The sequence below is a fragment of the Cupressus sempervirens genome, chromosome 10, assembly GCF_028749045.1.
Source record: "Cupressus sempervirens isolate cs-2001-9-10 chromosome 10, ASM2874904v1, whole genome shotgun sequence".
Lineage (NCBI taxonomy): Eukaryota > Viridiplantae > Streptophyta > Pinopsida > Cupressales > Cupressaceae > Cupressus > Cupressus sempervirens.
In genome coordinates this window covers 270,570,247-270,587,869 of record NC_143127.1, presented here as the reverse complement: position 1 = coordinate 270,587,869, position 17,623 = coordinate 270,570,247, and the positions used below count along the sequence as shown (strand labels likewise).

Below are 17,623 nucleotides of genomic sequence, written 5' to 3'. Positions count from 1 at the left end.
GCAGCCAACCGGTTGGCGAAGTATGCACATTTGTTTACTATTCCAAGCGGGTTTCAAGCTGCTCAAGTGGCAGACTTGTTCTTCTGTGAAGTATTCTGTTTGCATGGCCTTCCATGGAAAATAGTAAGCGATCAGGAAAACTACTTCCTCGACATTTTTTGATAGATTTATTTCATCTTGTGGGAACAAGGTTGTCTCCAAGCTCTAGTTATTATGTGCAGACTGATAGACAAACAAAGATTGTGAATAAGTGGCTAGAAGTACCTCAAGAATTTTCCACACAACAGAAGGCATGGGTTGACTGGTTGCATTTGGGTAAGCATTGTTACAATACCACGTAACACATATCGATCGAAATGGCACCATTCAAAGCATTGTACTGTTACAAATCTCCAACAATCGTGGATATGGCTATGGGTGACAATTGTGCACCAAAGGCCAAGGATTGGCTACAGGAATGCTTCAATATTTTGAGATCTCTCAAGGAAAATCTTTAGAGGGAACCAACACAAAATGTATATTGACAAGCACCAAGTCGAGATAAATTTTGAAGTTTGCAATTTGGGGTACCCTCTACTTCAACCTTACAAACAATCATCTCTAAAGGCACCTAGGAAAGAAAAGATGAGGTCGCATTTCAACAAGCTCTACAGTGTGATCCGATGGGTGGGTGAAGTTGCTTGTGAATTGGAGCTACCCAAAGGATATCGAATCCACAATGTATTCCACAAATCTTGCCTAAAGAAGGCTCTGTGACATGTCACTATGTCAAAGGATTTGTCGCCCATCAACAAAGAAGGGGAGTTATCTTGAGTCAATCGAGATCATTGCCACCGGGAGAAGAAGTTGGGGACACATACTATCAAGGAGTTTCTGGTGTGCTGGGAGGACTTGCCAATGGAAGATGCCACCTAGGAAGGTGAACAAAATTTTGAACATCCTAGTTTGCGATTGCTCGAGGAAAAGCAATTTTTAGAATGAGAGGACTGTAATATCCCTATCAGTAAATAAAAATAAAATAATAACATTTGTATTTAGGGTCCTCATTGATTTTGTTTTCAATCATTTTTTATTTTTTTAAATCGGTAGGGTCCTGATTGATTTATGTATATCTCGGGATCATCTTTTATTTTTGATCATTGGTATTTGTTGCCATGTTGGCACTTGTTGTGCACTTCCAAAGTTTTCCTTTGATGAGGTATTTTTGACCAACATGTAGGATATATTTGGTATGTGACTTAATTTGTTATCTGTATTATGAATTCCTAATTTGGAGGTCTACTCTTAAGCACCATTCTGAAAGTTGAAGATCTTCCCTATTTGACTTGTGCAGTTTTGATGTGATTCATCTTTCACCCTACTCTGCTTGTATTTCTTGGTTTCGAGTCTAACAAATCCAAAGCGCTCTTATTATTTGATTCTGTGATCATTGATATTATCGTTGGCTATTGGCTTAAATTTATAGTGTGCAATATCATTGTTGATTCCATATTTCATCGTCATACGATACATTGTTGTAAGACAACGTCGGATCTAAGGAATTTTGTGTGCTCTATACTCCCCTCCATTTGATCCTGCCATCCCCATACAACATCCTTGATTCAAGGACATCACTCCACCATCTATATCAGCCTACACCCACTCTACACCCCTAGTCGTACATCCTCCCTTCTTTGCCACACCCACTATACGCCTAGGCTAGTTCAACAGTCCCTCGTGACTTCTTTGTATGGCCCTCTCTTCCTCCACACCATACAACTCCCTCTCTTTCTCCACCGTACATCGTCCTTCCCTCCACACCATACAACTTGCTCTTGTCACTGTACAATAGACTCCCTTTTGACAATGTACAACCTCCTATTGTGTATCAAAGATCACCAAACTGCTTATTGGTTCACTTGTACATCGAGTTTGTGGGATTTTCAAGTTTGGGACATTACAACCAATACAACTGTGGATGCAAATGGGCTCTTACTAGGCCAAATATGCCATATCAAGAATTTCCCTAATCGTCTTCTCTATCTCATCTTTGAGCTGCCCGGGGTGTCTGAATGGGGTGATGGTGAAACCAGCAAAGAGTAACAAACAAACTAGGGGTCATTTTTAAGAATGATGTCATAATGTGAAGGGTTACCAAACTGAATGGGTTTGCAAGCACAATGGGTTTAACCATGGAGGAAACTCCATAGTTAAGTGCACTCGAGTTGGAATAGTATTGGGATGGGTGACTTCTTAGCAAGTCCCGGTGCCTCACCCCTGTGAACATCACCTAGATCCATTGAGTGCTAAGTGTTCCATTTATTGTCACGAAAGATGGATTCGTGTGAATCACTACTCATGAAATATGAGTCAATGAGTTTGACTCAAAAACTACACAATTTAATCCTGATAGCAATATCACAATTTGACTTGCTTTGGAAAAATATCTCCTGCTTATCAATAGTAGCTGTCCCAAGAGTGGTCAAAGCCATTTTAAAAACAAAACACAAAAATCCCGCAGTAAATGCAGAATGTATGACAACCCTAATATTGGCATGCAAAAGAGGAGGCTAAGCAAACAGATGCACACAAGGAAACTTGTAAAACACTAAAACTTGCAGACCCACAAATTCCTCATCTATCTTTTCATTGATACCACAAATCAATTACCAGGCTTTTGTATGAGACAAGTTGTGAATTTGATTCTTTGATCATCAAGTCATTGTTTGGTAAAACTGTTCCAATTTGATGTCTTGTGAGAAAATAAAATTTGTCTACTAAAATGTGTTTTGTAAACATCCTCAAAACCATACTGATTCACTCACTCTGATGAGACAATTCAAGGGGTTTCAAATGGTGCCTAGTGTACGAAAAATGTTGGAATATCAATCAACTCTGATTAAATGGTGCACAGACAAAACAGAAATAAAGGACCATTTTTTTATAAATGTAATGAGCATGAAAACAACTTTGAAAGGACAAATAGGATCGATTGGTATTGAAAACAAAGTTTTAGTGAAAGCAACACTATTACTATCAATGTACACCTGGGGAAGATCTTGTCAGTTGTCACAAGGTGTTTTTGCACAAGGATGAATTTCAGGCACATGTATTTCTCCTACTCTTTTGATTTAAGGGGATAAGGCAACCCCTTCTATGCCTTGAAGTAGTAAGTCTGAATCTCCATTCGCCTGCTACACTTTGCTAAAAAAATTTAAAAACTCAATCCTATGACTTCAATATGATAAACAGGTTCTAAATACAAAGACGATTTAAAAATATATTTACTGTCTTTTTCACAAGAAATACCTTTGTCAGAAATCCATGACCAAATACGGTTGCTGGAAGGTTTAGGCCAGCAGACATTAACATTGCAGGCCAGTAAACTGCATGGAATCTTAATATGTCCTGCAAAAGATAATAATGCATTAATCCTGATGAAAATAGCAATGTAGTGTCCTGAAGTTTCTTAATAGAATCTTATTTTTACTGCTTTTGCTAACTTTTATTAAATTATTACTAAAGGACAGTGCATTCAATTTAAAAATGGTCCCCAATCAAAAATAGAATCACAGGAAATTCACAATAGTTGCTCTTATAAAATATCTTGGAGAGTTTCACAATGGCAGCTGTAATAGCTTATGAGGAAAAGCTTTGAAGTTTTTAAAATACTATAGCAATCAATGAAAATACAAAAACGACATGCAGAGATGTACCAGATGAGTTTATATATGGACTATGTAATAATGAATCTATATAAAATACTGTAAACAGATTTCTCAAGCATGGAGTGATTCAGAGCAAATTCGTTTCAGTGAAATCAATACTCTACAAGAATTTTAATAAAGGAATCATGGTGATGAAGAAACCTTTCCTATAAGATGCACAGAAGCTGGCCACCCTGCTGCCACTGCATTATCTAAGGTTGGCTCATTTCCATCTTTTAACAGTGCAGATATGTATCTGTAAAGGATAGAACATAACGGTTAGATATAAGGCTTCCAATTCAATTATCAAGAAATTAGATATTTAATAGAAATGTAGACTCACATCTCAGTCCCAATCTCTCAGATCAAACTAAGATATGCATGCACACAATGCTCAGAAAAAAATTGGGAATGCCACTCACACCTTGCCAATACTTTAATAAAAACTAGATTAGGAATTATAACTAAGTAGTAAGAAGCATACCATTTATATGGATGATAAGATAGATAATTTTATTAATGTTCAACAAAAGACCAACAAAGGCATAACAAGTTGTCTTTAAAAAGAATGTCAAAGAAATATTGCTTTCGAAAAGGATAACAGGGTCATACTTAAAAAAGACAGCAAGATTGACTGTAAGGCTGAAGCCTACACAAGAGAATCAGTGTCATAAGTCAAAAAGACAGCCAGATGGACTGGAAAGCCGCGTGGTAACCTTAATTCACAGAGCGATTCTGTAGAATCCAAATCTCAAATTCTCAAGAAGTTTAAAAAAAGTTGACGTGTCATTAATAAAACATGGTCATTATGTTGGGAATCACATCATACAGAATCTGGTGAGCCTTGAGGAAGTGCTTCAAGCTTCCTTAAGATAACCATAACCTGGCAAAACCTGCAAATAGAAAACAAAGTAGTTGTACAACTGCAAAGCATAAAACTAGTAACCTACCAATAGGAACAACAGTCTTAGTCACTAATCAAAAAGAGTACTAGAGTTTATTATATGCTATGCACAATATCTTGGGAACGCATTTCTTCTCAATTTGCATTCATAATTAGTGTGCAACATGCTAATTTCCCGTAGCCAATTAAACCATTAGTTAAATGTGATACATTTATAATCATAACCGAAGGAAAGGAGTGACAGTTATAACAATTACTTTACACATTCACTAGAAGGGGATTTAGGAACTTATCTATAACTTACAATTCATATAATTGAAAATAAAATAACAATTTTAATCTAGGTTCCCATGAAATACAGTTGCATTTCCATCCGAACTATTGCATTTCCATCCCATGGTCAATCAATATAATTGAATCCTAATATCTAATGTAAAGAAATAACAGAATTTAAATACATGACTATATATATCAAAATGAAATGCAGAAACAAAAATAATAAAATGCAAAGAATGTCCCTGTGTTGTGCAAGCCTTGGCATGTGGAAGAGAGGCGAGGCATTGCCATGGGCTTAACCTCCCAACCACAGAACCTTAAGTATCCCCACACAATCTCTACCGAGAAAGGCACTCCCTACCTTGGGATTAGGCTTGGGACACAACTGTTCTGCCACTAAGCATCTTGGTGTTAGAGTGTTGGCGAGTTAGTTAACGAGGCTGTGAACACCTTCCATCAACCTATCTTCTAACTGCTAGCACTTTGACCCCTAAAGATCACAACAACAAGCATGCCACTAACCTACCTTGGCCAAGGATTTAAGTGAGCAATATATATGCCCGATCACCCACAACTTGACTTGACAATAAGAAATAAAAAATGGACTACCATGAGCTAACTTAGTTATTTAGATATGATTATTGTTACTGATTTATCTTTACTCTTTCATGCAGGGATATTTCCATTCTCACCCCTCATCTCAACCATGCTAGTCCTTATGGATGAATTCTGGGTGGTTCCATAAGTGAAAATTGACTATTGAATATTGTCACAGCCATCTCATTATGGCCAAATCTGGCCTATGGCATTACAGATAGAATTATAATTCTTTTTAGATTGTTCTTAATATCATACAGGTGTTGCACTCATCTCAAAAGTATATTGATGATACCTCTATACAAGATGGCACTCTTTGGCGGAGATTCAACAAAAATACACATTCATACTCGAAAGTGTCATTATGGGAATAGCCTTTTCAGCAGCACAATGGCACTTTCTTTTATCAACACAAATGAAGAAAAATAAAAGAAAAGATACATAGGGCTGTAAACCATTCCGATGCCTGGATTTAATAATGATATTGATGCCTTCTCTTGATAGACTGAATCTGATAAATCTACCGCTCGAACTCTGAAATAGCATAAAAAGCGAAGTATAAATCATGACCTGCCTGTTGTTGAAAGTCGTAAGGCTCGACTCAAGTACTATCTGCAACCAATCAGGGCTGAAGAAGAGTTGACACTCCCATGCAAGAAGTATCAATGGCTTTGTCCTGCAGATGGATGTTGGTAGTCTAGTCAATACAACCGTGCACACTTCATGTGACTGATAGGAATGGATATACACAAGCTTTGGTTTGAAACAATAGCTATGGGATAATGGATTCATGGCAATGAAGCAAAGTGAAGCGATGGAATTGCACACCCGAAAGCGAGAGAAGAGAGAATGAATTCCTAATCGTGAGAGTTAAGTGTAAATTGCAAGAGGCCCACCGAATGCATGCTCAATTACGCAAGAAAACTGAGGTGGCATGGTGTATATCAAGGCCATCGGTTAAAATTAAATTAAAAGAATCATTTCAAAACAAAAGGCCCGATGGAAGAAGAAGAAGAAGAAATATGAAAGGTGGCCGCTCAAGGCAAAACAATAAAGTTATTGCCAAGGTCCAAAATAACAAGGATAGCAATAATAATGTTTCATACTCATGCATTAATATAAAATACCACCCCTTTATACTTATGCTTGTGTGTGTAGCCTTATATAGGCATGTGTGTGTATACATTTTATTAAAGATTACGCATACATTATATATTTTATATCCATACAACTTAGAAGTATGATTATATTTACGGTATTACTATATTAAGACATGATCGAAATTGCAAGATATTCTGAGATCAACCACATTATGAAAGTAATATTTTCTTTTTATCATTTAATAATATAATTTCAACTGGTTAGCTCATGGTCGTCCTTTGTACATTCTTTCTTGTCTAGCCATTTCATCCCTAGTCAAGGTAGCTAGATTTCATATCTGATGGTCCGTCAGTAGATTTGGTGCCCCATTCCTAACTCCCATTTTGGCAATACTTCCCCCCTTCGTCATGCTCCTACAAAAGAAAAGGTCCCAAAGTAAAAACATATTTCCAAAATTTTCAAAATTTCAAATAAATTTCAAAATATCACAATCATTTTCAATTTCTACAATTTTTCAAAATATCAAATAATCACTTTCAATTTCAAGCATAAAGATTAACTAACATGTCATATAAAATAATAATGAACAAATCATAATTCCATTTCACGTGATCAAATGTTTTAACAGCTTTATAGGTCAATTGACTTCACATGAATTCTCAATGGCTATGAGATTATTTTAACATAGGGAAAAATTTGGGACGTAACATAGTGATCATAGCATAATGAATTACTTCTGTCACAATATGTCTATATTTCAGGTATGATGTTTCTAAAGCCCTGAATAAGATTGATGCTTATAACAAAGGTATTTGGTCTTGATTGCAATTGCTCATTTGGTTATTCCCGACTATGCATTAGTGATTTGTCAATTTGTGGGAAATATTAGAAATCGGTAGTTGTCTACAATTGTGTTTACTAGACAACCATTGATGGTTTTATATAGATCTCTCATAGAAAGGAGGGTAATTTGGTCCTTGGCTAATCATCTCTGATTTTGCATGAGCTACATGTGAATAAAGATATATTTTCCAATATAACAGTATGCTTTGTTATTTTTGTTCATTATTTCAAGTGTTAGTTTTATCAAATAGAAAAGTAAATATTGGCATCACTATCTTTTTAAGTATAACCTAATATAGCAATTTTCCCTAACACACTAATAAAGACGGGTATCTCAACCTGGTCAAGATCAAGAGATTAGACAATCTCTTAAGGTTGGCAGAACAAAAAGAATGGTGAAGAAGACTTCGGGAGGTAATCAAAGAGCTCTCATAGCACAAACTGAAATTTAAAGTCCACCCCAAAATAGAAGATGAAGTTGAAGTGCAAGTCATAGTCCTATTCAAGAAAGAAGATATGACAACATTTGGGTGCAAATAGCTAGACATCTTCTATTACTGGATGGAGTGTGGGTTGATCTTGTAGGCCAAGTTTGATACAAAGAAGAATCAATAGACCCTCCTCTCAATAGGGACAACCATCACGGTGAGACATAGTTTTAAGGGCTCTTTTACAAAAGGAGGAGCAAAATGCATAAGAAATCAAGCTTCAAGATATTGAAGAGTTGCAACTTGAAGAAGACAAAAATGAGTCAGAAACTCCAAGGCTAAAGATCAGAACATATAGAAGAGAGCTTGAAGGCGAAACAAGTGTGCAAAATACTAATGTCATACAACAAGAGAAGGATTACCACGTGGGCAAGAATGCTAGAGGAGCACTAGCACATCTTAATCGAAACATCTTGAGCAACAAGTTTCAAGCATTAGATTTGCATTAGAGTAAAACCATAGTAAGTCCACCATCAAGCCTTGATGTTGAAAGGCAGAAGTTACCGAAGTCTATAGAAAATGGGTCAAATGACCTAGCAAGGTATTTCAACAATTGCAAAACTATTTGGGTAGAGAATGGCCAGGAATACAAAGTATATTGGCTACAATCTTTTCCAGCAACCCGAAGATGTGTAGCCATCAATGAGAATACCGAAATTGAATCAGCCTCCTAAAATACGTGAGAGATTAAATTAGGACTATGAAGAAGAATTCAAACTACTTTGAGATGACAACAAAATCATTGCAGAAATCTACAACATAAGACAAGGTGAGCGTGAAAATATTAAAGCTTATTAATTGTAGGCTCAAAGAATCACTTTATGATTGAAAATAAGAACCTGCCAATAGGTTAAAGAAAAGATGGTTTATATAAGACCTTTTCCATAATAAATAAATAAATAAAAGTTGAACCACTGCCATCATTTCTTTATGTGTATATTAGAGCAATGGACATAGCAAGTGAGGACAAAATGTCCTCATAATCTAAAAGATAAATGTATGCAGATGATAGTTTGAACAGAAACAATGATAGTGGAATAGGAATAGTACAAGTTTTAAGAAGAGATTGTGAGTATTTTCCATTGATGTCAAGAACAATATTAACATTTATTTCATATGCAAATGATTATTAGTTTTCTGAATGGAAACCTTACAGTGACTATATGAAAGTTATTTGGAAATCTGCAAATGATGATGCAATTGCTTATTTGAATATGTGTATCCAGGTGTAAACTTTCTACAAATTCTATGACTGAATCAGAGATTAGATTCGACCTTCTTCTCCTCCTTTGGTCTTGCTGTGAATAACTTCAAAGTATTGCCTTTTCAATTGAATTAGAAATGTAATTCTGAAATCTGTCTTTACTTCTGCAAATCATATACAGGCAGTATTGACTAAGGAGCAGAGTATTTGTATATTGTGTGCTCTTAGACTTCAACCTCACCCATTATAAATAGAGAAACCTAGGGACATGTCCTCTCAAGGGACATGTCCCTTGCAAAACAATCTTTAACTAATCCTAGAAGTCGGCGACTTTTCCAAGGAGCAATAAGTTTAAAGTTAACTCAACACAAACTGAGTTTAGTAAAATCCAAACTAATCCTAAGTGTAGATGCCAATATCCCTAAGAGGATAATTGTAAAGATATTTGGATTACTCTAAGTCATGTAAGAACAAATTAGAGTGATTTGTTATTAGATCAGTAATATTATAAGTTACAGATTTAACACTCCCTCTTAACTTGATAATCATACTAAGAGATATAATATCTAGCAACATCAATAAAGATGAACAAGCAAGAATTGATACTCTATATCTATCTGAATCTTCTTAGCATGTGGTATCATAGAACACATGATATAATGTCATAGTACTAAACCTTTTGATATGACAAATCACTGCTACTAGTGATAACAGTATTGCAAAGAATACAATATACAGGATAAATTTGAAGAATAATTAAGTTCTTCATTTATCCAAGTTGTGATTCATAGATACTGGTATTCCTATATCACAACATGACCCTGAGTTAAGATCTACCAGAACACAGGATAAACTCCAGAGAATAATAAAATTCTTCTTTTATCCAAATTGTGACTTATAGACATAGCAATGTCTATATCACAATATGATCTTGAACTCATCTAGATCTTATAGTAGAACTCTACTATTTTAGCACATTATCTAAGAGATCATCATCTCTCATAATGTCTTTTATACAAGTGTTCATTATCTTAGAGATCGTCACCTCTTAAATAATGAATACAAATGGTGGAACCCATAACAGTCAATAGCCTGACAAATAAAATTATTTTACTGATAATTTAGAGAATACAAATGGATTACAATTCAACCATACCAAGTCTTCTCCTGAAATGGTCTATCTTCACTCTAGATAGAGGTTTGGTGAGTATGTCTGTTGTCTAATCTGTAGTGCAAATGTATTCTAATTTTACAGAATTCATGTCTACCATATCTCTTACATAATGGTAAGGAATTTCAATATGCCTGGACCTGTCATGAAAAACTGGATTCACCGAAAGCTTGATGGAACTCTGATCATCAGAATGAATAATCGTAGGATCCATAGCTTGCCCAAATAATCCCACAAGTAACTTCCTTAGCCAAACTGCTTCTCGAGAGGCCATCACTAATGCAATGTATACGGCTTCTGTAAAGCTCTGAGCTACTGAAGACTGTTTTCTGCATATCCAAGATATCATTGTTGATCCTAAACTGAAACAACATCTTGAAGTACTTTTTCTGTCTTTAACACTTCCACCCCAATTTGAGTCAGTAAATCCATGCAAATCTAACTCAACTTTCTCATATTTGAGTCCAAAATTAAGAGTGCCTTATAAGTATCTCATAATGTGTTTAACTACAACTAGGTGAATCTCCTTTGGCTCACACATAAAATGGTTTAAGGCATTAATAGCATAGCAAATATCAAGTCTTGTATTTACTAAGTACATAAGGGACCCAATCATCTGTCTGTAGAGAGTAGAATCTATGGAAGGTGCTTCTGCTACTGCTTCTTTAAGTTTATGTAGATTAGTCTCCATCAGAGAAAACATAAACTTGCAATTCCATATTCCAAATCTCTTCAAAATATCTGATGTATACTTCCTTTGATTAAGTATGATACTGTCAGAATTTTGTCGTACTTCCAGTCCTCGGAAGTAATGAAGGAGTCCCAAGTCTTTCATCTCGAATTCTCTAATTAGATCTTTTTTGCATTGATTTATAAGATGATCATCACCTATTATTAACGAATTATCAACATACAATATTAGAATTACCATATTATCGTTATCTCTTTTATAATATAAATTTGGATTGGCTTCATTCTTGGAAAATCCTAAGCGGGTGAGATACTTATCAATTCTTTCAAACCAAGCCCTTGAAGCCTGTTTAAGCCCATAGAGAGCTTTCTTGAGCCTGCAAACAAAAATGTTAGGATCAATCCTTCAGGTTGCTCCAAATATACTTCTTCTGCAATCTTTCCATTTAGGAAATGTTGTTTTTACATCCATCTGATGTACTTTCCATCCCTTCGATGTTGCAATTGCTAGGACTGCTCTTACAAAGGTATATCTGGCGACAAGAGAAAAAGTTTCTTCATAATCAATCCCTTCTTTCTAAGAGAATCCTCTAGCTACAAATCTATCTTAATATTTCTCAATGCTACCATCAACAACATGCTTTATTTTAAATATCCACTTGGAAGAAACAACATATTTTCCTTTAGATCTTGGAACAATTTCCCAAACATCATTCTTCATAATAGATTGGTATTCTTTTGTCATAGCTTCTTTCTAGGCTGTATGTTTGATAACATCTGAAGGATTGGTTGGTTCTGTTTTGGACAAATTATTCATGCTTGTTGTATAACTAAAAAATCTTTTAGGTCTTTTGCTTTCTTTGACTGTTCCAAATGGTGCAGCAAAGTCTTGTGCTTCCTCGACTATTTTAATGGCCCAAAGTGGTCTTTTTTTTGAATTTTGAGTTTCTTTAAGATTTAGATCTTCAATTTCTTCTATGTTCTCTCTTTGAGACTTAGACTCACTATTTCTTTCGGAACTACGTAAAGGAGAAGGTTCTTCAAAACTTAGGGCTCTTTTGAATACTAGATCTTCTTCAAAAATTGCATCTCTACTAAGTTCAATACTTTTCTATCTAGGTATGAAAATCCTATATGCCTTAGATGTTTCACTATACCCTACAAAAATACTTTTCCTCCCAGAGGGTTCTAACTTGGTTCTCTTTTATTTTGGAACATGGATATATACGGGGCACCCAAAAATCCTAAGATGACTTATATTGGGTTTAACCTTAGTAAAGACTTGTTTAGGAGTTTTATCTATAAGGTAAGAGTGAGGGCTTTGATTTTGAATATAGACAATAGTACAAGAGGCTTCTGCCCAAAGATAATATTCTAGATTTTGATCAAATATCATAGCTCTAGCAGCTTTTATAATTGTTCTATTATTTCTTTCTGTTACCCTATTTTTGTTCTGGATTATAAGGAACGGTGTACTCCCTCTTAATTCATGTTTCTTTACAAAACCTTTTAAACAAATCTGAGGTGTATTCTCCTCCATTATCAGTTCTAAGAATTTTAATTTTATGTCCTGATAAGTTTTCAGTTAATATTTTGAATTCTTTAAATCTCATTAGGATTTCTTTTGATTCTTTGCACTTAAAGAAGTAAATCCATGTTTTCCTAGAGAAGTCATCTATGAACAAAATATAGTACCAAAATCCTCCAAGAGGAGGAATAGACATAGGTCCACATAAATCTGAATGAATTAATTCCAAAACATTATTTGTTTTTCTAGTGCTATCATGAAATTTTGGTGTTCTTACCCAGTGCACACCCTTTGCATATGCTTGAGTGGTCTTTATTTAGTTTAGGTAGACCAATAACCATTTTCTCCATAGTTGATAAGGTTTTGAAATTTAGATGCCCTAATCATCTGTGTCATATTTCATTTATGTCTATAGCTTCATGAATTAAGGCTTGAATAGGTCAACTAGATTCACAATTCAATTCATATATATATCCTTTTCTCTAACCAATCAACTTCGCTTTCTTGATTGAGGAGTTTTTTGCCTAGGTTATTACTTTACCGTCCACAAATGCAATGTTATGCCCATCATCTTCAAGTGTTGTAATTGAGATTGGATTTCTTTTTATTCCTGGTACGTAGAGTACATCTTTGAGAAGAAGAGAATTTCCTGATTTTAGTTTCAAGGTGCAGTTTCCAATTCCTTGGACGGAATGTGTTGAGTTATCACCAATGGTAACTTCGCAATTAACCTTTTCTAATATAGAGTCCAATGCTTCTTTGTATCCCATTATATGTCTAGAAGATCCACTATCAATTACCCATGCTTTACTTGAGATTTCATTTGATAGTGACGTATACAATACACGATTCTCAGGATCATAGTTATCTTCTTCCCCAATAACATTTGTATAAATTCACTTGTTGTTTAGAATTCTTAGGACAATTAGATATGTAATGTACAAACTTTTCACATTTGAAACATTTTATCTTGAATAGATCTTTCTTGGGTTTTCTATTGTTTTGATTTCCCTTTTTCTTCTTGAAATGCTTCTTCTTGCCCTTATAGGAGTTTGTATTAACAACATGAAGTTCTTCATCTTCTATTTTCAATTTCCCTCCTTTGTTTAATTTTTTGGATTCTTCTTGAAGACAATCCCCCTTAAGTTTGTTGAAGTCAGGTAGTTTATCGCTGGCACTTATTCCTGGTGCAAAAGTTTCCCATGAATTTGGTAATCCATTTATAGTCATTAGTGTTAATTCTGTGTCACTAATAATGGTTCCTATACTTGACAGTTCATCTCTAATGCCAGCAACCCTTAGGAAGTAGGAATTCATTGATTTTCCTTTCTTTATTTGTATGTGATTTAATTGACTTTTCAGTGTAAGAACTCTAGTTGCATTGTTGACCTCATATGCATTTGGTAATGCATTCATCATGTCAAATGTTGTTTGATGTTTTGTAAGCATGGGTACGATATCATTTTTTACTCCATCTAATATGATTTGAATGGCTTTCCTATTTCCTTTGCTCCCGATAGATTTATGAGGTTCAACTGGAGGTTGTTTGGATGCTTTATCAACAAATTGTTTTACTTCATTTTCTTCAACAATCATCATGATTCTGAATTTCCAAGCATCAAAGTGTTTTTTCCCCATCAAACCTGTCCTCGGGTCTGATTGTGTATGCCATTTGAAGGTAGGAGAAAGGTGCTAGATTTGTTTAAGGTCTGATTACTAAATTTGCAAAGCCTAAGTTCGACTACCAGAGCTCTGATACCATGTAAAGTTTCTACGAATTCTATGACTGAATTAGAGATTAGATTCGACCTTCTTTTTCTCCTTTGGTCTTGCTGTGAATAACTCCAAAGTATTGCCTTTTCAATTGAATTAGAAATGTAATTCTGAAATATGTCTTTACTTCTGCAAATTGTATATGGGTAGTATTGACTAAGGAGCAGACTATTTTGTATATTGTGTGCTCTTAGACTTCAACCATACCCATTATACATAGAGAGACCTAGGGACATGTCTTTTCAAGACATGTTTTTTCAAGGGACATTTCCCTTCCAAAACAATCTTTAACTAATCCTAGAAGTCGGTGACTTTTCTGAGGAGCAATAAGTTTAAAATTAACTTAACACAAGCTGAGTGTAGACGTCAAATATCCCTAAGAGGATAATGTAAATATATTTGGATTACTCTAAGTCATGTAAGAACAGATCAGACAGATCTGTTATCAGATCAGTAAGATTATAAGTTACAGATTTAACACCAGGCATGGCAAAAGATTTGACAGAATGAATTTGTGACTACAGCCAAAATAGGACAAATACCTTCAAGCAGAGCAAGGACAAAAACAAAACAAATTCCTTTAAGCGAAGCAAGGAGTATTGAGCTGCATCAAACCATTTTTTAATGAAGTTTTGTTTATATATGTTGTTGATAAAGTGTGATGGTCTTTCCCACCCTATAGAAGCCGGGCATGCAAAATAGCACAATTTATTTCTTAAAAGGATAGCAAAATGACAAATGAACTTTCAATATATATGTTGGCGCCGCGATATGTATATGAAAACATGTTTTTTAAAGCATAAGTATTGGGTGTTGGTTACCTGTGTGACAGCCCAATAAAAGACAAATATATTGGATCCGTATGCTTTGATTTGCCACGTCAAAGCAAATACTATAGTTGTCCAAAGTTGGATGCTTGTGGTGTAGCCCATAAATGACTTAGGTGTTGTGATGACGCAATTAATGGTTTTTCTGTCCAAATAACTTCTGTATCATCGTATTGTTAATATTGAAACAAACAATTAAAGATCGGTTTGAATAGCGATAGTTTGAAAATAAGTTTTCTAACTTCTTCACGTTGAAGTATGTAGCTTGAAAAGAATTTTTTGTATTTTCATCTACATGTGTTGTTTATCCTTGCCTACGGATACTAAGTTTGATTGCTTCTTTCAGTGCTCAAGTTATGCGTGTGTATGCTTCAACTGTGTCTATTATTTGAAGTATATGCCTCTGTTGTTGACGTCTTCATTCAGCTGATTTTTATTTTTAGTGTTTTGACCATTATGATTATCTGGTTCCTCTCTCTATTATTCTCTAGAAGAGTTACATTCTTTGGCTATCTATTATATGCCTTGACAGCTCATGTTCGTGTTTATCTTTTTGGCTTTGCGTGATCAATATTTTTGTGATCACTCAATGATCAGATAGGCACAACATATTATCATTGGCTAATTTGATCATTGAGTGATCAAAATTTGTTTAAGGCATCAAAGAGGCAGACAATTTATAATCATTTTTGAAAATCTAATAACGGATATATTTTTAGGTGTGGCTGGGATTTCCCTCGAGTAGGAGAATTTTCCCAGGGTAAATATTGGTGTCATTTGTTCGTATATTTTGCTTACTCTCTGTTTATTGCATGTGATGCTATTTTGGTTCAAAAATTTAACACTTCAAAGTTAGTAGACTCTTTCCTACATCTATATAACTTGTTGAATTTGTGGGAGTGCAATGATATGATATGATCAAAACAAAAGTCTGATATGTTATTTAGGATCATGTTTTGAGAAGTGTATCAGAACCAAAAGTCTGTTATAAAGAAAAGTAGTTGTTACATCCCAATTTTTGACCTAACTTGAAATATAGCCATTGAGGTTCGCATGAAGTCAGTTGGTAGTTTAATTTGTTATAAACTGGCGAAATGTTAAGATAGTTAGTCGTTATGATTTTAAGTGAAGATGACATGTTAGTTGATTGTTAATCGCAAATTCATGGAATTGAGATGAAAGGTTAACTGTTATGATTATTTATGATTAAATAAATTATAATTTAATTATGGAAAAATTTCTTGCAGGAAGCATGACGGAGGGGTGGAAGCATTGTCAAAAAAGAATTAGGCAGGGCATCACCATTACTGGACAGATGGGTAGAGTGCCTAGCGATTTGAAACAGGATACAACTGAGGAACTGCATGAGTTATTTAAATAAATAATTTAAAATATAAAACGTATCTTAAAGGATTTTAATTTATCTTTCATCATATTATTTTTAATAAATATTTATAAACGTGCATATAATATTAAATGATTTGGCACCATTGAAATTAAATAATTTAATAACGTGATGTTTATAAGTACATAAAAGATTTTAATAATATTTGAATTATAATAATATTTAAATTATTATAATATTCGAATTGCAACCTTCCAACTTTATTCTAAATGATAACACTTGGCATAATTAATCGAGTTAAACATTTGGCAATTTGAGTTTTAATCTTTCCAACTTCTCTTCCTTATTTTTAAATTTGAATTTTCGATGTATTCAAATGGTCATCTTGGAATTCAAAGGGATTTCTTTATAACTGAAGGTAGCTATAAGGTCTGGCCCAATCTATATTATGGATTCCTTATGGTCTTTCAGCATTCTTTTTTATGCACTCTTCAACAGCCTTCTTATTTCCTTAAGTAGTCAATATCCCTGTTTTTAGCTCTAGCGATTGAACCCAATTCAACAACCATTCTTGCAATTGATCCAAGTAACATCATCTTCCACAATTTATTGATCGAGACAGGCAACTTACATAAGTGCGGCTCCTTTCAAAATCGGGTGATAGAGAGGGAGTCACGTAAGACTTCTAATCCGAATCATAAAATCGTTTATACTTTCCTTTACATTTTATGTTTGCAGAACTGGCAGATCAAAACATGGTTCCATTTATTATAAGTATGTGAAAGTAGAACCCGACTATAAAAAGGTTCATAATTTCTCAATTGCAAAGTGTATCAATCTTTCTTTGAGATATAAGGCAGCGAACTGAGCTTGAAGTTTGTTGTTTTCCATTAGAAACTGTCATCTTCTTAATGTGATTTAAGGCAATGATATTAGTCTATTATAACCCTTTCAAGATTGTTGTAAAGACTGCCGACTATCATATAAATAGCCAAGTAATGATTTATACTCAAGTCTGTAGTTTCTTAGATAATCGAATATGAATCTTCTGCATTTTATTTTTTTCCTTGAAATCTATCATCACAGATTTAATCATTTACAACCTGGTTTAATGTGGAACACCAAGGAATTCACCAAGCAAAATATGGTGAAGAAGGTGTAAAGTACCTGAGTGAAAATAATCCGAAGGC

The 17,623-nt window shown here is 34.4% G+C and overlaps 1 protein-coding gene across 3 annotated transcripts in view; it reads right to left on the bottom strand.

The window, feature by feature from the left end:
- OVA1 (methionyl-tRNA synthetase / methionine-tRNA ligase / MetRS (cpMetRS)) overlaps positions 1-17,623 on the bottom strand; it is a 263,112-nt gene that overhangs the window by 68,478 nt on the left and 177,011 nt on the right. For all 3 annotated transcript variants that reach the window (XR_016358062.1, XM_089807421.1, XM_089807422.1), the window contains exons 6-7: positions 3,849-3,942; positions 3,289-3,387 (exon numbers count right to left, since the gene is read on the bottom strand). Coding sequence is in view for 2 of the 3 variants with exons in the window: in XM_089807421.1 (XP_089663547.1) it covers positions 3,289-3,387; positions 3,849-3,942 (193 nt within the window). In the remaining variant the exon portion in view is untranslated. The remainder of the gene's footprint in view (positions 1-3,288; positions 3,388-3,848; positions 3,943-17,623) is intronic.